The 21,917-nt window shown below is 41.0% G+C and overlaps 1 protein-coding gene across 1 annotated transcript; it reads left to right on the top strand.

Annotated features, from left to right (window-relative positions):
• Window positions 1–6,448: 6,448 nt before the first annotated feature.
• On the top strand, window positions 6,449–15,013 carry LOC142142832 (speedy protein 1-A-like). Its single transcript, XM_075200638.1, has 6 exons — window positions 6,449–6,574; window positions 8,152–8,279; window positions 9,617–9,675; window positions 10,135–10,220; window positions 11,908–12,067; window positions 13,805–15,013. Exons 1-6 carry the CDS (start codon window positions 6,564–6,566, stop codon window positions 14,000–14,002), a joined length of 642 nt encoding a protein of 213 aa, XP_075056739.1. The 5' UTR covers window positions 6,449–6,563; the 3' UTR covers window positions 14,003–15,013.
• Window positions 15,014–21,917: the final 6,904 nt, after the last annotated feature.

Genomic DNA, 21,917 nt, shown 5'->3' with positions numbered 1-21,917 from the left:
TAAAAATGATACGTCTGTGTGTCAGCAGCTATCATAGAACAACCATATGCAACTGATATATACTATATATACTATATCTAAACACATTGTGGGCCTGATTCATCAAAGGAACACAAAACGAGCGTAATGTGCCTTTTTCTTTTATTTAAAAAAGCATATAAATCGGGCATACGCACGTCCATATTCAAGTTCCAACATATATTGGCAGTACATTCCTTGATGAATATGGTAGAAACTCACTGACATGACGTAAAATCAAACGCACGTACCAATGTGTTCTTATTTGCTCCTCAATATATAATTTATGAACAAAGGCACCTTAGTGCTTTCTACTACCTTATTTACCTTATTATTCCTAAACACTCATGTTTCATGACAGTTACTGCATATTAACCCTTTATAAGCATTACCACATCAATTTGCACTTGTCCATGATATTAAAAATCCCTTTACTGAGTAGAACTGTTTTGAATGTGCATTACTACTACTGGTCATCTTCATTGATATTTTTCATACTACTGGGCAATATCCCTTCCATATTGGACCTTTTGGGCATTATCACGTTCACGTTTTATTTTAGAGCATTGTCACATTGTATATTAGATTTCACTTGTGGCATATAAGATCGACAATGTTATTGATCTTCATTACAGAGTATTAATGGTACATCAGACATCAGACCGGAAGATAGTTGCCAATTATAGTCAGTCGTCCATTTGAAAATTGCAGTTTTGTGGCTTTAGAACTGGGCTCATCTGCCTGCTGGCTCTCATTTTTATTATCTTATTCCCTTTATTCAGAGCCGGATTAACAATAGGGCTAAAGGGGCCACAGCCCAGGGGCCTCGGACAGCTAGGGGGTCCGCCCCCATTTATCGGGTCGGGGGCGTCCCCGCCCCCGGCTGTCACCTGTTCAAGGAGAATGGCAGGCAGCTAACAGCAAATGTTATGCTGTTAGCTGCCTGCTGTCACTGTAGGACTTACGTGGCGCGCAGTAATCTCTACAGGGAGTGGAACAACAGAAGGAGGTAAGCTCGTGGGGTGGCCTCATGGTTGGGGGGGCCTCACAGTACCCTTAGCACGGGGGCCTTCCTTCCCTTAATCCGGCCCTGCCCTTATTTTTGCACTATTCCCTGATATGCAAAAACTTTTTAACATACTTTAATCACATTAGTACACATTTGTTGTGAAAACATAAAGCACACAGACAAAGGTTTTTTTAAAATAACTTTTTAACAACTAAACTTTCAGAATGTAAACTTATTCAACAAATAACTAACATACAAAAACCCATACCAACCGTCAGCTATCCGCCCCAGCGAAGCACCATATTTGGGAGGACATCACTGGTCAAGTCAATGTCGTGGCTCCTATTCGAAGGTCTGTGAATGAGGTGAAAAATTGGTAAGCACACTCTGTATTAATTTATTTTTTTTACATCATATATTGTGCTCTGCATAGATTGCAAAAATGGCCACCTTCTACATTACTGAAATGGCCAACGTCTTTCAATATTGTCAAACACATAAATGTTGTGCAAGGCATGGGGATACCAAATCTAAAACCTTTTATAAATATAGCAAGTTAAATATTTCCAAGCTTACATTGCAAACTGTTTTAAGTGTACAAAAATTTATTATGGCTGTGTGGCACTCTGTGATTATTTTGTGACCTTTAGACCCAAAACATTTATATTTATCTGTATGTATTCAACAGTATTTTAACATTGTTTTTCGCCAATATACATTGCAACTTTGAACATTTCAGACAAGTGGCATGACTTTAAGTATCACATTAAGGACAAATTAAGAGACCACCGCAGACATACAAGAGGGACGGACAGTGGTCCAAAGGCATCCTTAGACCTCAGATCTCTCTAGTGCACGGCATTGGCCAGCATAGATGGCCAATTGGTACAAGGCATGGGGCGCATTGATACTAGTGAGAGCCCCCCCCCAGGTAAATTTTATATCAGAATACATGCATTAACTTTTCAAATGTTGTGAATAAGAAATCTACATACTCCAACAACAATCTAAATATGCCAATGTTTTCTAAATTAATCTTCACTTGCCTTGTTACAAATGAGATTGTCAATTTGTCATCAAAAACCCCACCAGTGCCCTAGACCACAACCTAGTCAGCTGAATTGGTAAACTGACCATGTGTTCATGATTTCTATATATTTATGTGTAATGATACCTTGGAGAATTACTAAGTCATAAATGGATGTATATGTAACATTGCTATTAAGCCAAATATATGAAGTTTAAACTTTATGTTTAGTGTCAAATGATATGGTGTAATATTTTCTCTAAATGACCTCACATATACACGCAACACCAAAAAAAACATGTGAAATTAAGTTATGATGTTATTTTTTTTCTTCCATTATGTTAGTTGTAGATGCAGAGGCGTTGAGTGAGGTGGAAGAGGAGGACACAAGCGATGACACCCGTGGCGGGGCGGAGGAACAGAAACCACAGGACGAAGTGTCTGGATGTAGTGGATGTCACTCAATGTTGGAAGATTTTTAAAAAAGAATGTATCAGATCAATACAAATTTGGACAATAAAATGGAGCAAATGAACAATACCCTAGCCATGATCCATTCATGATCCATTCAACATGGGAGCGATTGACCAATACAATTTCTCCTTCTCATGTGCCAACTTTTGCCCTTCCTTCCCATCTACAACATTTTTACTCTCCTTCCCATTTGCCACATATTTATTCTTCTTCCCATATGCCACATACAGCTAGGGCTGTCGAGAGGGGTACTAATTACTCGGGCCCGGACATGCCAGGGGGCCCGCCTCCTTTGATGGTGGGGGGAGCAGGGTACTTTAAAAAAAAAATACTCATTAAGGAGTGGCGCAGAGAGAAGCCAGCAAGAAAACAGAAGAGAAGAAAAGAGATGAAATAGCCAATACAACGGTAAGTAAAGAAATGGAGGCAAGGGGAAGTAGCAGAAGGGTACCGAGTGATGAAGAAGGGGGGGAGCAGAAAGGCACAGAGTGATGAAGAAGGGGGGGAGCACCATGGCAGAGTGTGATTAAGGAAAGGGGGAAGCAGCATGGCTCAGAGTGATGTAGGGGGGCAGCAGCATGGCGGAGTGTGATTAAGGAAAGGGGGAAGCAGCATGGCTCAGAGTGATGTAGGGGGGCAGCAGCATGGCAGAGTGTGATTAAGGAAAGGGGGAAGCAGCATGGCACAGAATGATGAAGGGGGGAAGCAGCATGGCACAGAGTGATGAAATGGATGGACAGGGCCTGATTAAGGGTTCTGGCCGCCCTAGGCTAATACGGCCGCAGCGTTCCCCCCCCTTCCCAAAAAAAAAATATATAGGTCTAAAGGAATACTCCTGAATATGAATGTTCAGGTGTATTCTCCAGCATTCAAATTTAGACAGATTGTGCCATTGTCTCTTACCTGTTCTTGCTCTTTGCAGCTTTGTTATCCTCTCGCTGGCTTCTGGAAAGTTGGCGTCCTGTTTTGAAAATGCAAAGATTTATTATAATGCAAAATGTTAACAAACCCTGAATGATTAGGCCCTTTAGTTAAAACAAAACACTCCATTATGGCCAGCTAAAAGTACCCCATTGTACAGGCATATATAAGCAATATCTGAATATTTGTGGTCAATCAAATACAAACCTCTACCAGCCCCATCTCACTAATATTTAGTATTCTAGTGATTGCTGAGACCACAGAGAGCATCCATGTAACTGCCACACAATCATGAGATTATGCCCCCCAAAGCTGCTCTATTTTTTAAATACCCCCTGCAGCCATTTACCTTACCCCCTCTTACAGTCATTGCTCCCCTTGCAGCCATTTCCCTTACCCCCTCCTACAGCCATTGCCCCGTGCAGTCATTTTCATTACCTCCTATACTGCACCCATTCCCCCCTGCAGCCATTTTCCTTACCTCCCCCCTACAGCTATTTTCCTCACCTCCCACCTCTGCCACCATTTTCCTTAGATCCACCCTGCAGCTATCCCCCCCCAGTCACATCAAAACCCCCCCAGTCATCATCATCATCACCATTTATTTATATAGCGCCACTAATTCCGCAGTGCTGTACAGAGAACTCACTCACATCAGTCCCTGCCCCATTGGGGCTTACAGTCTAAATTCCCTAACACACACACACACACACACACACACACGGGTCAATTTGTTAGCAGCCAATTAACCTACAAGCATGTTTTTGGAGTGTGGGAGGAAACCGGAGCACCCGGAGGAAACCCACGCAAACACGGGGAGAACATAGAAACTCCTCACAGATAAGGCCATGGTCGGGAATTGAACTCATGACCCCAGTGCTGTAAGGCAGAAGTGCTAACCACAACGCCACCGTGCTGCCCCATATATCAGACCCCCTCCTCTGTCCTCCTTCACACATATCAACCTCTCTCCCTCCCTATAGATTTGCATGGCAGCCCCCCTCTCCCACCTTATAGATTTGTATGACAGCCCCCCTCTCCCTCCCTATAGAATTGTATGATAGCCCCCGCTCTCCCTCCCTATAGATTTGTATGACAGCCCCCCTCTTCCTCCCTATATAGAGTTGTATGGCAGCCCCCTTCTCCCTCCCTATAGATTTGTATGACAGCCCCCCTCTCCCTCACTATAGATTTGTATGGCAGCCCCCTTCTCCCTCCCTATAGATTTGTATGACAGCCCCCCTCTCTCTCCCTATAGAATTGTATGACAGCCCCCTCTCCCTCCCTATAGATTTGTATGACAGCCCCCTCTCCATCCCTATAGATGTATATGGCAGTCCCCCTTCTCCCTCCCTATAAATTTGTATGGCAGAGCCCCCTCTCCCTCTCCCTCTCTATAGATTTGCTTGCCAGTCCCCCCCTCTCCCTACCTATAGAATTACATTGCAGTCGCTACCTATAGAGTTGCATGGCAGCCCCCCCCCCCCACTTACCTGCAGTTTTGCTGGCCAGCGTCGCTCCTCGCTCCTCAGATCAGCAATCAGGAAGTGAAGACTTCCTGCTTCCTGTCTGCTGCACAGTATTGTGTGTGCCCATATAGCAACAGGCAGCCTATTGATTGGCTGCCTGTTGCTGACCACTGTCCACTAACGCCTTTGATCGTCTCCACCCACACCCCCTGCGCGCCGCAGTGACCCCCCTCCCCCCCATGATGACACACCCCTCCCCCACCCGAAAGAAAACAAATTAAAAAAGTGAATGAAAAAAAATTAAAAATAGATCAAATAAAATAAATACCGGCAGCGCCGCGCCACCCCCCCATCTTGGGATTCAGCGCCCCAGGCTGCAGCCTGATCAGCCTAGTTGTTGATCAGGCCCTGGGGGTTACGCTAAGAATGCGTGCCTTGATGAACAAGGCCCCCTGTTTTTTGGCCGATTACTAAAGATGTCACTGATACTGCCCCTCACAAAATTGAATTCAGATTGAAACACTTGGGATGTTAAAAGCAAGAAACATATTCTTGTTGGAAGGTGTTGCTCTGAGTCAGGGGCGGGCTGGGCCGGGGGGCATCGGTCCCCCGGTTCGCTCAGTCTGACCCCTGTTCGGAGTTTCAGAGAGCATTTCACTGTTGTAAGAGTAGGACACAGAACTAGCTGTTGCAGCGATGATGGCATCGGTGAGCCTAAGGGTGCTGTGTAAGTCTAGTAGGTGCTAACTATGCACTTCATGGCCACACACACTCTTATAGGACAGCTTTTCTGTCAATAAAAACTTCAGACTTTTTAGTTCCAGGCCCATGTGACCCTTAATCTGGCCCTGCCCATAGCAGCCATGCCGTCTGCTGTGACTTTAGTTCCTCCACCACTGATAACATTTATGAATGATGCGAAAGTGCTCTTTGCAGGGACCTAAAATAGATTAACTGTTAATTAAAGTTGATTAGATAAGTGTAGATTACCTGCAGTAATTTTCAATAGTCCTAAACACAGAAAGACTGGTGTGTGTATAACAAAGTCTACAACCATAGTCACTGCCTCATGTCAAATTTGTGATAGGTTCCTAAGATAGAGTTAATAGAAATGTATGTGTAAATGTTACTATTAGCTCCTTTATATAATGCAGCATTTTGGCTCTAGTGGTCCTTTAAGTCTAGTTGACGCTATGACAACAGCTTTCGAACCTCAGTCATCATCGCCGCATGGCAGGTTGTCAAGGTGATGTCAGTTGTATATGTTCAAACTGGCCGTGAGCTCTGGTGGCAGACAGCTCACACATCTCTGTGACTGGCGAACCTTGAGACTCATTGCTATACTGAGCGATTTATTATCTGCATATTTTATAATATATTACTTATTTTATACATACATTTATATATAGCTTTATTTAAATTTTATTACATAGTATATTTGTATTTAGATCAGATATCTATAGTATAAGATTTATTTATAAGAAATATTGTAGTTTCATTTAGTTTAGTTGTTAAGTCTTTAGTCTTGTATAGTATTGTGTACCTTCTTGATTTTCCCTTAATTTCTCAATTTATTTAACCCACACCATCTTTTTTAAATTTTCTTTTACTTCGTTCTTTGCTGGGTGTAACTGAGTTGTGGAGAATGGAGAGGAGGTAAGTGCAATGAGTCAGTCACTACAATAGTAGGTTTTGGGAGGAGTAGTAGTAGAAGGGGTCACGCTGGTAAGAGAATAAAAACATTGTGATGTTAGCTGTGGGTATAATTGTGTCAAACATTATGCAGACACACAATATAGTGATATTTTGATATAGTGAACTTAGTGTATATATGTGTAATTAAGTGTGGTATAGACAGTTATAGATAAAATATTCTCCATAAAACAGTAAGCAAAAATAAAGCATGTATCCATGCACTCAGTGTGCCTATATGACTCTCAAAATAAATCCATATTCAAAATTTAGATTTCATTTTGTGGGATAAATTATTTAAATAAGAGTGAAAGGAAGAAGCATATACATTTATGGGGGAATTACCTGACATGCGGGTGGCTGCAGAGTTTCTTTCCATCTGCAAAACTATTGGATATTTATGGGTGCTCAGGAAGTGCCAGTAATCGGGAGTTGCTGCTATACTTTCACTGGGGCGACTTTATAACTATCCAGGTGCATTAGATGTTGGTATGTGCATTAGATGCCACAATACCCATGTGATATAAATACATAGTTGCCAACTGTCCCGGAAATTCCAGGAGACTGCTGAATTTCATTGAGTCCTCTTGGACTCCCCGGAAAGCAGGTCAGCCTCCTGGTTACTAAATGTCTCTATATTAAAGTGGCAGTGAGCTTATGACGCAAATTGCGCGTCATCGTGGCCCGCCCCCTCCTGTATTTGGACAGAAACTCTGATGGACGTTTAGGGGGTGTGGCCAAATGTATCCACCCACTTGGTCTCGCCCCCAACACACTCAACTTACCCTGATATCCCGGAGTGCCTCTTGCCAAAGTTGGCAAGTATTTATAAATATTCACGCACAAAAATAACACATGAAATATTGACAGTCTGGTGCCTTCTCACTCTCATAATTGAGGCTGGAACAAGTAGTACTTTGGGAGAAAAATTTTAACTGTAAAGAAAGAGGAGGGTTTATAAGTTTAGTAGCAGAATTTTGAAGTGAATTTTTTACTCTTTTTCCCCATGCACATTTCCCACCAGACCTGCAATCATTGAGTCCTCTCAGACTCCCGGGAAAGCAGGTCAGCCTCCTGCTTACTAAATGTCTCTATATTAAAGTGGCAGGGGGTGGGGCTTATGACGCAAATTGCGTCATATATAAATTTGGCCAAATAGCCATATTTCTTAAATAATTTAAAACATAAATGGGGGTGAAACAAGTAGTATTTTGGGAGAACAATTGAAAAGTTAAAATTAAAGTAAGAGGCTCTATAATGTTAGTAGCAGGAGTTGGAAGTGACATTTTTTATTCTTATCACCATGTGCATTTCCATGGTGCAATCATGCAATGTAGCTTCATGTCCAATTTACATCTGCAGTTCCCAAAAGCAGCATGTGGCCCTCATGTGTTAGGTGAAGAGATAGGTGCAATTCTGCATAAAAACATTGAACTACAGGGTGCATTTATGGATGTTAAATCACTTCCTTTATATTTAATTTGAAAATAAGTATTTATTGGTTATTTCCCTATATAAAAGAGAAGGATTTATCATAACAGGACAACAGAAGACAACCTGAACCCTGCAAAGAGAAGAAAACTACAGGGAGACCAGAGCCAACCTTGCACTGCTGACCATTCTCCTAGCCTGGGACAAGCGGAGAAAGCTGCATTTTACAAATTGCTGGGTATGACTTATTCTCTTAGCATGTAATTAACAACATTTTGTAAGAACACAAACATTTATTAGGAGCATAATAGACACTTGGCAAACTATAAGTTTGGTTATGCAAAATGCATCCACACTGATGCTAGGGAACATGGGAAATCTGGCAGAAAAATGCAAGCAGTAGGACAAACACAGATATTTGTGCTTTAATTTGCAAAAACAAATAGTTTTAAAGTGTGAAGTAGAACGTGTACAACTATCAGCTTATCACACAATATCACCTTAGGCATTGACAGAAGCTTTTTTAAAAAACCAAATGTGCCTCTAAAGAGAATACCCCATATTCAGGTTGCAGTACACAAGTCCCTTGATAAACCATGGTGTCCATCATCTGTATGCGCCATTCAAGGGATTTCAATGGGAAAAGTCTGGGAATGCTTCGATATCTAATATCTAGAATGGGGCAAATTGAGATTTTAGCTTCCAAATTACATTACATGTTTCATAATGAAATATTTTGATTGGAAGTTCAATTCAAAACAATGGATTCCACAAAGCTTCTTGTTTAGAATGAGAAAAAATGTAACTAATATTTATATTTTAGTATAATGGTGAACATGGAGAAAGGATACAAAGAGCCACAGTACATGTAGAGGGAAACAACAAAACTAAATAGCAGAAATATCAACATAATGATGAAATCTAAAAACAACAGCTATATCTTCAAATAACATCACCCTCTCCAAAAATAAATTCCAGAAGAAATGATTTGTTGGGTGTGTCCCCCTTCCCATATATAATGAGGTAAGCAATTTAACTGTATCGTAGGCACACTAAGTACTTGTAAGTAAAAATAATTATAACTATCTACCTCTAGATCCAAACTAGCTAAAGCCGAATTTGGCTGGGGGAGCTCCTAGACCTTAAGGACAATCTTTGTGTGGGGTATCTAGTGTTAATATTTCTGCTCCTGCCAGTCAGAGTAGTGAGTGATAACTAGCATCTGACAACCAGCAAAACCCTATAAAGCAAGGGGGCAGAGTAAGCTCATTGCATCACAATGCAATTTCAACTTTAGTATGACAAAATTCCTTTGGAAGGTTTTATCTAATATGCTACATTACTACACTTATAACATATAGAATAATATTTTATAGGTAGCCGTGTAGAAGAGCAGGTGTCCTTATCAATCATCAAGATGCTGTCATTCTCTAGTAGTTTATACATCAAAGGAAATGTCTGAATGGCAGCTATGGGCAACACCAACTCTTCTTCACAGTTAGTTGCAGAAAAGTTACTATAAACATTCCCCACTATATCATATAATATCTGAACATTTCATGCATTTCATTGCAGAGGAGCCTACCATCTACAGCTTTCTGACAATGGATTCATGCGTGAGAATGTCAGACAAGGTATTTCTTCCAAAGTTACTTAAGCATTACTATTTTCTTATATGTCTACTCTATAGTGTATAATATATAGTGATCAGTCTGGTATTACCTTTCACCAAGTTAGTGCGAACTGAAATAGTGAAAATTAATTTGTGATTGTTTGGATTTGGTTACCAAAGACTGTTTCTTCCAGCAAGAGGTTGTGTTGTGTCTAAGTTTATCTGTAATGCGTTTATACACTCACTTACCTACATTCCTGATTTGAAAATCAGGCCATTTAAGTCATGTCCCTGATCTACTCAGCCCACATATAGATCCACCATAACTATGCTCCCAAATACTATAGCCATGCCCCCAATTTTTTGGAACACACCCTTTTTACCAAAGGAAATGGAACAGAGCCAGTGGACAATAGGACTGCTGGAGTATGTACACATGCATTTCTCCATTTTGAGTATTTAACTGGTATTTCCATTCTAGTACTTACTGGCAATGGTGTTGGTATACTTCCGGAGAGCCAGCCTATCTGAGACGGAATACACCTGCGTCAATTTTTACTCCGCACTGTAAGTATTAACCCTCGTTGTCTAGTCAAATACAACAGGAATACAACATGAAATATGTCCCAGAAGAACATATTAGACAGGGTCATGGTTTATATTGTCACCAAGCAAATCATTTACTGCATCTTCAGACAATAAAGGACATTGTGCTTATACTAAACTAAAGAGCCCAAATGACACAGGAACTATGGGTATGATTTCAGGGCCAGGGCCAAATTAAGGGAATGGAGGCCTCTGGGCTAAGGGGGCCTCCATTTCCCTGTGAGGCCCCCAATGTGAGCCGCCTGCCACCCCCCCGTCCCCCATGAGGCCCCCCAAGCGCTTACCTGTCACTGCTCCTTCCGCAGCGCTCTGTAAGCTCCTTACTGAGGAGATCTCGCGAGAGTGAACTCTTGCGAGATCTCCTCAGTAAGCAGATTACTGAGCGCCGGGGACGGATGACTGCAGTGAAAGTGCTATGCAGCATTGATCGGCCTGGGGGCGCCCCCGCCCCCGGACCGATCAATAATGCTGCTGAGAACTTTGAAGGGCCCCCTGGATGCCCGAGGCCCCTGGGCTATAGCCCAGTTAGACCTCGGGTTAATCCGGCCCAGATCAGTGCTTCAACATTAATTTATCACCGTGGCAGCTGAGAGGTACTCAGCTCCAATAGAGAAAAATATCCAGAGTGGTAAAACTTACTTATCGTCTAAGATACCCATGTTCTCCTCTGAGCGTGTGGGGGGAGGGGGGGGGGGCAGCACACGTGTGTAACTAGGAAGCATGTTTATAAAAAAAACAACTCACCACATACCTTCCAGGAATGCAATAAAACATATCTATTGCCAATAAAGCAAATACCTGGCTTGAGCCCCTTCCTCTATGACTTGTCAATCTCCCACCCCCTTGCTAAACAGCCCTCTCCTCAACTTCTTTATATCCCCCCTACCCTATCTTACTCCACTCATGCAATCATATGTTATAACAATCACACAGACAAAATTGTATTCCAAACTTAATGTATTTTGTGATGCATCCATATGTTTGTAATAGCCACTAGTGAGCTACTTAGTGAGGATAATTTACTAGGGTTTCAATATATCTAGAGTTTGGTTCTGACAATGTATATGTTTAATTGTTTGGTTTGTTGTTATCTTCCTGTCTGTTATTTTTGTACTTATTGTTGTTAAAATAACAATAAAATTGTAAATAAAGAGATGAAAACACATACACTCTAGATATGAAATATGCTATATTATATCTACTCTTCCGCCATAAAATACTATGTATTTCTGTACCAAAACAATGGCGACATTCTTAAGAAAATGTATTTGGTAATTATGTTTTTCAATGTATTCTTTCTGTTAATGCCATCCTGAGATGTCGCTAACAGAACAGGGATCGTGTTGGATACTTGGATATATGATAAATTAGACTATCGCTGGAGTGGTTACTGTTGGTGGAAATCTCATTAAGCAGAGAAAAAAGATTTCTTTAGAGCATTTTCACCAGAAAAGGGCTCTACCTCTATGATAAATACACCCTCTGTCTCTTCCACACCACAGTGTATTCATAGCCTGCACTTAATAGAAAAGGAACTGTGAAATATATGGCAGCTCTTCTATAATCATGGCACTTAAGATATGTTTTGTAAACCTGGTGGCTATATGACAAAAACGTATCTACTCTTTATGGTCTTCTGTTTCTGTAGGTTGCTTGCAAATAAAACGGAGGAGGAAGAACTATGGTACCGTACAATCTATTCCTATGCTGCACGTCTTATACCTTTGAAGATGTTCCTGCAGAATACTGACGCCTTGTGGAACAGAATGCAGCTCCAAACACGTGTGACTCTGGAGCAATGTGAAGAGGTGTGTAAAATAGTAGGATAAGTAGAACAAATTTATGGAACACTATGGGGTTCAGCAGATAAAACAGCTCTTATAAGCATTGTACAGTGTAATGTATCTGAAAAAAAACATGTTGCTCCAATTGAACAATATTAACTTACAAAGCAATTTGGAATAATAACAAGTATTGTGCGTTGCACAGGGATGCTGTTTAAGTATATCCACACGTTGGCATTAATAGACTGTGCCCCCGGGTTCCAAGCTCATTGTCCTGGGTCTACTTTCTGCCCCAAATTTAAACTTCCTGTCACAGCTCAGTGAGCGCACAGCTGTCAGCACTGTATCGCCAATGACTGGGTACAACAGAATACATGTAATTGACTCCCAGAGAGTAGCAAGGATGAGGGGACGAGCTTCTCAATAACACCATGTGACATTCTTCAAGTCAACCTCACATCCCATGTCAATGGAGTCGTCATACAGCATGGGAGAAGAATGTAGCACCACATGCAGACAAGTAAGGACTGCAGCTGAGAGTATAGATAGTCTACTCACCACCTTCTACATACACAAAGCCAGAATTAGTGAATCTACTGAGGGACAATTGGCTCAGTGGTCTCACTTGATGGGCTTCCATACAGAATGCAGTAATGTGGGGTGGGAATTGGTGCACAGCATTTACACATTGGGTTCTTCTGACACAGTTATAGTATATGGGAAACTCTGGCTCAGTGGTGGATTAATTGTAATACCTACCTGGTAGTGCTTTCTGTCAAGCTGACATAAGAGTGAGTTTTCTCACTTTCTAAATTGTTATTGACCTTGCTCAATTAGAATGCCATGAAGAGCACACATTATGTGACACATAAATCTGTGCAGGAGGTGTCTCTAAGAAAAGACTGTGACACAGCAGAGACTGAGGCGGGGTATAGTAGAGAACCAGGAGGTAGCAGCAATGTGACTATACTTTACTGTTACATATAATTACTGATGAACATTTGACAGTTAAATAACCACTGATGGGACATTTCAGCTGTAAATAACTACCGATGGGCACTTAAGTGGTAAATAACTACTGATGGGCCTTTGAGTGGTAAATAATAAAGTATGGTTATTTAAGTTAAAAATGACTACATATGAGCATGAAGTCCAGTGGGATACTGGTCTTTCTAGTGGATTCTGTGCAAGTGAAAACAGTAAACTACCCAACATTAAGGAACATTAAACAAAATTAAATTGTCCGTCTGTATATGAGGGCAGAGCCGTAACTAGCCCTGGGCGAGAAAGACAAATGCCGCCCCCCTAGCCCTCAATTTTAAACAAATTAAACTAAAATATTCCTAAATTGCGCCCCCTTCAGCGTTGCGCCCTGGGCGGTCGCCCCTGTCACACAGCCCTAGTTACAGCCCTGGATGAGGGTGTCTCTTAATATTTCCTAGCATCATATCTGAATATCTAAAGGGTAAAGCATTGGCTCAAAGGGCTGTGCATATTGTCACTTGGAAAAAGGTCAAACATTTTTCAGTGAGGTGAAAATAAAAAGGGAACACTTTCCTCATTGTCCATGGAAAGCTTTTTTTGAACATTTTCCCATTGTTAATATGAACTTGAAGCATTGTATTCCAGAGCAATGGTTTTCTAGAGAGCATGGATGTCCAACCAGCAGACTGTGAGCCAAATGTGACCCTCAAAATAACTTGTGCGGACCTCAGGCTCCGTAAGTGGAATCACAGTTTTCTTTTGCTTGTTTCTTATTAGGTGATGAGAGCCGAAGACCACTGGGCTTGGCAACGGAAACGTAAAGACCATCATGGCGAAGCCATAAGGAAATATGCCAGAAAACCATGTCAACTCTGTAACCCACCTCAGCCCTTCAAATTCCCTTTTGCTTACTATAGAGTAACACCTTATTACAAAAACATATCAAAATATTTCAGGAATCCCAATCAAAAATAACCAAAATTATTTCATCAGAAAATTATTCTTAGGAACAGAGTATAAAGCTAAACATGTAGAAACATATGCAACCTAATAAGGGTAAATACAACCTAGAGATACTGAGAGAACTGTGCTAAAATGAAATAGTCATACACAATGCCCAAGAACTTTTTCTAGATTTTTTCAGATGTATTTTTGACCAAACGATTAAACTAAATGACTCTTATTTCACAAATAATCAGACATAATAAGATCATATATGATAGGAACAATGTAAAAGCATTATATGGGGTAGATAATATATTATAGTAAAATATGGCATACAGTAAACTAGAAAAAAGATGATAAAAACACCAAGCAGCAACTGAAGTAGAATATATTCATATGTTTAATGAACTGAAAAAAACACACTTATACATAGATGTAATGTTAGTATATGCTAGGATACAACAGAAAAAAAACAAATTAACAAATTTAAATAGATTGAACTAAACAGAATAAAATATATTAGATTATTAAAACAACCAATAAGAAGATCAATCAGGCTACTCGTATATAAAATGTTGTTTTGCATAAGACACTATGAGAATATGTGGGCTGATTAGGCAGATGTAAGAGTACTGAACAGATTAAAATAAGGTCAGATATAATAATGCTTTAGTAAAAACTAAGATAAAACTTAGCAAAGATTGAATAAAAAAATACTGTTGGAAGATAAAGAATAATGTTAGTTTTGATAGGTTAGGGTCCTGCTGCAGGAGTCTACCTTGACGTGGTGGCAGGCTTAATAATCTTTTGGTCAAAAATATGCAATTGTGCATCTTTTCAGCTCTTTTCGCCTAGTCAAACAAAAGCAACAGATGGATCACATCAATATAAAGATGGTAACAAACAACTAGCACCAGCATAGTACATATCTTCAGAAACACTTTCTCACATTCTTATGTATTCCTGGGTGAACTGCCAACCCTTCATCACTGAATGCTACGGCTGGCTAATATTCTCTTAAACTAAGCTTGTTTACTAAGAATACCCTTTAATTTTGTAATTACATGTCTTGATAATGTAAATCATTTTGCTTGAAAAAAATCATATTAAATTTCCATTTTCTCATACTTGCTTCTTTATGCCTTTCAGGATTAATTTTAGAGATGTGTGCAGATCACCGTGTTTTGGTTTTGGTTCTAAATGCATCTTCGTGTTCTTATTTTGGTTTTAGATTGAACAAAAAAATGTTAAAAATAAGTAAAATCATCTAGTTGTTGAAATGGGGAACAGATAGAGATTTTAACAATTTATTAATGGAAATTTGGTTAACAGTAATCATCATCCTCAGTGGTGGCAATGTCATCACCCTCATTACCATCCTCATCACTAATGTCTAGATCAATTAAACTGACAATTTAGAAAAGAGAATAAACAAAGTAGTGAATGGGGGTGTGAAAGGGGCAGACACTTAGAAGAAATGCGCCTGCACATACGTGTGAGTTATACTCTAATGCACGCAGAAATTCACATATCTTTAGACGTAAAGCGTGCGCTAACTCGGGGTCTAGTCCTCGCTAACAGCTCTGAACAAACACAGGAAATGCAAGTTTGAACCATCCTCCAGCATACACCTGCATACACTAATCTCATTATATACCACTATATATGACCCATAGAGGAAGATTACTATTGTTGTACTTTGTAAAGAGCTTGTGATATATATTGAGAAACATTACATTTTTGGAGACCTTCCCATTCTTAAGAGGTATATTTGTTTTTTATATGTTTGTCATGCACTGTATACTAATGTGAATGGTTTAAATTGCTACAAGCAATATGTGTTATCCACTTAATTTTAATGTAAGTAATTGTTACAATCTTGTATAAATGTCACTTTTAATGCCTATTAGATAACAAAAAGAGACTTGGTTTTATACATTGTCAAACAAGTGTATTAATCAAACAAGCATGAAAAGACACACGTCATGTAAAACAAATTCACAAAATAAAATATTAATTTTCTTCACCGCTTAGCCCTTAGATACATGGTAGTGGGTTTTTGGACCTGGCTTCTGGTTACCCATGATGTGGAAGACAACAGTGTAGAAAAAACAGAGGTTATTGAGGCAGCAGAGAGTGAGGGTGTGAGAGACAGTGTAAGTGCAGAGGTGGGTGGGGTGTGTTGAAGTGGCTGGGGGTGTGCTGAAGTGGCTAGGGGGTGTGCTGAATTAGCTAAAGAGTGTTCACAAGGGGCTTGGGAGAATGACTGGGCTGGGAGGAGGTTGAGGGGGGGAGCAGAAGTGTCTGGGGGACATGCAGAAGTGGCTGGATTGAAGGCAGATTGGACTTGGGAGAAAGACTGGTTGGGGGGTATCCACACGTGGCTGGGGGTAGGCAGACGGGCTTGGGAGAAAGACGCGTCAGGGGGTAGTCAGAGGGGGGTGAGCTGATGTGGTTTGTAAGTAAGAGGATGGTAGTACTAAATTATGTGGTGGCAAAAATGGGTTTGGGTCAAAAGAATGCATTTGGGTTGCAGAGGGTAATGGGGCAGCAGTGAAAAAGTGGGGACTATAACCAGCGGAAAATGGTGCTTGATAATGTAGATAATGTCTTGTGAGGTAAGTTAGGACAATGAGCAGGAGTGAAGTATTGTGCTAATGGGGAAGGAGAGGAAACATATGACATCTGGCTAGAAAGGTTGGAAGTTACATATTGGGGATTAAGGTCAGTGAGATGGGAAAGGATATTGCAGATGTCTGTGAATTCATTGTGGTGAGGGAGGTGGGGGAGAGGTGGGGTATTTTGGTCAAGCAAAGAACAAGTTATTTTGTGAAACAATGTATTATTCTTTACAATGTCCCTCTGGGAAATAGAAGTTCTAATAGGGATGTATTGTATCCATTATCAATGTGCCCAGTCCTTGTACCATCTGCTCATCTATGCAGGCTAATGACGTGGTCTCTGTAGGGGACTGAGGTCTAATTCTTCCGGGTGGACCACAGCCTGATGTCTGAGCATGACTGCGGTGGTCCCTCAACTTGTCACCTGTGTGAAATGAGAAAAGAAAATAATATTTTAAATTGGGCAAAACGCTAATAATTGCTGTGATTTGTTAAACATATAGTCAAAATATGTATTAAAGTACAACTAGAACTGTGGATAAAAATATAATTTGTTGCAATATAACATACAGAAAAAATAAAAAATATCTCATATGCGATTAAAATCACATGCAGTAACAATAATCGGTAAAATTTGAATATCCAATCACTCTGAATGAGGATAACAGATAGCGTGCATATAATATAAAACTAGAAACCGTAAGACCTTCTTTCTTCCTCCATTACTGAGATATAATATAGACTTGGAGTATCTTGATTAGTTCAATTAATTAACGGCCATAAAGGAGCAGATATAAAACCAGAGCATTGATGAAACATTCACTGGGACTATGAATAGTCACACAATATAGTATATAGGAGCAATGTTTAAATATTCAAAATGATGGGGGATTTGAAAGGTCCCGAGCACTACGCAGCTTTGTGGGAAAATTATGTAAACGATCTTACCGGACCACTGAGAGACCCCACCTATAATAAGATTCGGCTCCTTGTGCCCTGAAGCAGGGGCGGATCTAGACATTTGTCCTACCCGGGGCGATCTTAGGGGGGGCGATTTAGGCCCTGCCCCCTTTCTGATTTCTAAGGCTGCCGGCGGCTGCACAGTATGTGCAGGTCCGCTCGGCAGTGACAGTGTGCTGCCTGTCTGCTCTGATTGTGCTTAAAACACAATCAGAGCAGCCGGGCAGCACACTGTCACTGCCGAACGGACCTACACAGTGTACAGCTGTCGGCAGCAAGCCCCTGCTAGGGGGGGGCGAACGCCCCGATCGCCCCCCCCTGGATCCGCCACTGCCCTGAAGCAGCTGGCTCCGTAGAGTTCATGGAGACAGGTTGTGTAACTGAAAAAGAGCTCCCTCGTGAAGAAATTCCAGTATGAAAAGGTTCCAGTGTTGAAAGTAGTCTGCTCCGTATTACTGAAGTAGGTGTGTGCACACACAAAAAAATGTCCCAAACAATAGGAGAAATAAAACACCAAGGTCTTGAGCAAGGTAAGGGATAATCTTCAAACAGCAGTGTAGCATAAAAACTGGCGCGTTTCATTACCGAAGAGCAGTTTCCTCAGAGACATGTAATTGAGCTAATCGAGATACTCCAAGTCTATTTTATAACTCAGCAATAGAGGGAGAAAGAAGGTCTTACGGTTTCAAGTTTTATATTATATGCATGCTATCTATTATCTTCATTCAGAGTGATTGGATATTCAAATTTTACTGATTATTGTTACTGCATGTGATTTTAATCGCATATAAGATAATTTTTATTTGTTTTGTATGTTATATTGCAATAAATTGTATTTTTATCCGCAGTTCAAAGTTGTAGTTGTAGTTATTTGACCACCAGTGCATGCTTTGTTTGTTTCTCATGCTTTTTTTTTTATTAGGGAGGCTTGCAGACCTCTCGCACCAGATGTTCTCTAATTACTGCCATATCCAGAGCCCTTAGGTAATAATTTGCAAAAAAATGATTTAACCTAGGGCTTTTTTGCAAACATTAAAAAATGGTCATGCACAAGTTTTTAAGATGAAACTTTTTCGACAAGTAAAGAAAATACAAATTTAAACAATGAGCTTTCCCAAAAATAAAAAACATTTCTATCTTATATAAATCTTTTAAGTATTTTGAACAATAATCTGACATGTACTAGGGTTGCAGATAACAATATATGAATTATTAGACCCTAAAATATACATTACCGTTTTTGCACCTCACTGTGCGTCGAATTGGAGCCACGGCATTGACCTGCGCTGTGATCTCATCCCAGATCTGGCCTTTGGCTGGGGTGCAGAGCTGCCGGGTGGTGGAGTGCAGCCTCTCCACCACCAGCTGTACCAGAACCTCCACCTCCTGGGTGGTGAAATTGGGCTGCCTCCACTTTGGGACTGAAGCAGAGTTGCCTGAGACCTGACTGGGACCTGCCTGCTCCTGGGCAAACATTTTTTATTCTAAAGAAAAGTAAAAAGACAGTCATTAGTAAAAATACTTAAATGCCCTCTAAGTGTCTGACATAGACCACTGTACTCGCCAAGAATAATAATGGAGATGCACAAAGGTGGAGGGTGGCTGTGTTGTTTTATTTCTGTCTAAAGAGAAGTAAAAAAACCATCATTAGTAACGATAATTAAATGTCCTGTAAGTGTGTGACATAGGTCATTGTACTCCCCAATGGGTTACACAATATTTAGTCCCTAAAATGTTGCAGCTTGTTGTGATGATCTCACAAAATGGCAGGGCTGAATGATTGTCTCACTAGCTATTATATAATACATGCAGGTGCATTCCCCTGTGATTTGCTGCAGTTGCGTTCCCCTGTGATTGCCTGTGTATGATTTGCTAGGCGTTGGCCCGCCTTAATGGCCTGGATACAGTTGATGACCAGGAATATCTGCCAAGTGAGGCAGACATCTTACAAACGGTAATGAAGCAATCCGTGAGTGATGTGCCTATCCCATCCGTGCACTGAAAACCAATCAGTGTGTGGAATGTTGAAGATTCATTCACGTGCAAACATGAGGACTGCCATGTTCTCCTGTGCAGAGCTCAGAGTACTGACCGCAGCTAAGAATGACTTCTACAGGCCTAGAGGCTGGTACATGACGAACGAGGGCAAGCTGTGGGCGTATAGGACTGGGGTACATGTTCAGGCCGGTGGAGCGCTTGACCGTGCTCTACTGCATAAACCTCCAGTGGTAAAGAATTGGAGAGAGAGAGAAAAGCATCCTGGGAGAGACTGAGCTGTGTGACCATTCCAGATAGGTGACCCTAGGCAGAAGGGCAATGGATTGGTGGTCTGAGCAGAGAGAACTGCCACGAATCTGCAGAATATTTAGTGGATCCCTGTTCTCTGTCAATAGATGGTACTTATTCAGGAGCACAGAGTCTAACGGGTAGGGGGTTTTCACCAGTGACCCCCGCAAGGAGGTATGGGCTTTGCTGCCCCTATCCCGCAGGTCACGGTCTCCCAAATGAGAGACAGAGAAGTGGTGGAGTTTGTACAGACTTGATAACGGCAAGAGAATCACTGGTGCAGCAATAGTTCAAACAATCAATGAGGATGGTTTAGAAATAACTGGTTTATATGTGGTAACCCATAACAACAACATGAGCATCACTGATACAGCAACAGTTCAAATAGTCAAATGAGGATGATAGAACTAGCTGGCTTGCAATTTAGTAAATCAGAAAAACAAAAGGAGAATCATAGATACAGCAACAGTTCAAGTAGTCAATGAAGGTGATAATACTAGCTGGCTGCCATTTTTAACTTCAGGACAACAGCAGAGGAATCGTTGATCAGCAACAGCTCAAAGAGTCAATGAGGGTAAATGGAACTAGTTAGCTTGTGATAGGTAGCTCAGGATGACAGCAGAGGAATCACTGATACAGCTGAAGTTCAACATGACAAACGTGGACTAGAACTTTAGCTGATCCATACATGACAATTGTAACTACAGTTGAGTTACTGGTTACAGCGATAGTTCAATATGCACATAATAAAGAAGGAGAACTTAGCTGATCCGCAGTAGCGTTGACATCAGAGGCATTTACCCAGGAACGCTCCTCAGGACCTAAACCCCTCCAAACCACTAAATATTTCATTACTCCCCAAGAAACTTTGGAATCCAAAATCTACGTAATCTCAGAGTCTTCTTGTTGAGAAAATTCCGGTGTAGTAGTAGAAGATGGAGTGGATGAGAACCGATTAATAATCAATGGTTTCAGAAGAGATATATGGAAGGCGTTCAAAATACGGAGTGAAGATGGAAGCTTCAATTTGAAGGAGACTGGGTTGATGACTTTTAGAATTTTATATGAACCAATAAATCGAGGAGCGAACTTCATTGAGGGAACTTTGAGACAAATGTTCCTGGTAGATAACCACACTTTATCGCCCACACTGAGGGCAGGTACTGCCTGACGTTTCTTATCTGCTGCTGCTTTATGAACGTAAGTTTTCCTGAGCTGAGATATAACCTTGGCCCAGGTAGATGAAAACTTTCGGAGAAGTTCTATTGCAGCAGTTACATGGGTGGGTGGGAGGTCTGAGAACCTGGGAAGGAGGGGATGTAAGCCATAGACAATAAAGAATTGAGTAGAGGACGTGGATCCATGAAGTAAATTGTTGTGAGCAAATTCTGCCCAAGGCAGAAGATCCATCCAATTATCTTGGTTAGCAGAGGAGAACATACGAATAAAAGTCTCAAGGTCTTGGGTCACCCTCTCCGTTTGGCCGTTAGATTGCGGATGATAGGCAGATGAAAAATTTAGTTGAACTCCCAAGGCCTTGCACAATGCCTGCCAGAATTTACAGGTTAAATTGTACTCCTCTATCGGAAACAATTTCTTGTGGAAATTCATGAAGCCGAAATATCTCTTGAATAAAATGTTGTGCCAAGATGGACGAAGAAGGCAGTCCCACAAGCGATATGAAATGAGCCATTTTGGAAAAAGGTCTACCACGACCCAGATAGTATTATGATTATTGCTAGTAGGAAGGTAAGTTATGAAGTCCATGCTGATATGCATTCAGGGTTTAGATGGAATGGGAAGAGGTAACAGAGGACCCATGGGAGCCAGGCGAGGAGACTTGTGCTGAGCACAGACATTACAGGAGGCAACAAAATCTTTAACATCCATACGAAGAGAAGGCCACCAATAAAAACGTGATATTAGTTCTTAGGTCTTAAGGAATCCTGCATGACCAGAAAATTTAGAGGCATGATGCCAGCGTAGTAATTTCTTCCGCAGTGTCATGGGAACTTCCCCTGAGGAGGAGACTTCCCCTAAGAAGGAGAATGAGAAGTAGTGGTAGCCAAAAAACATTT

This window comes from Mixophyes fleayi, chromosome 3 (assembly GCF_038048845.1).
Source record: "Mixophyes fleayi isolate aMixFle1 chromosome 3, aMixFle1.hap1, whole genome shotgun sequence".
Classification (NCBI taxonomy): Eukaryota; Metazoa; Chordata; class Amphibia; order Anura; family Limnodynastidae; genus Mixophyes; species Mixophyes fleayi.
This window is presented reverse-complemented; position numbering and strand designations above follow the sequence as displayed.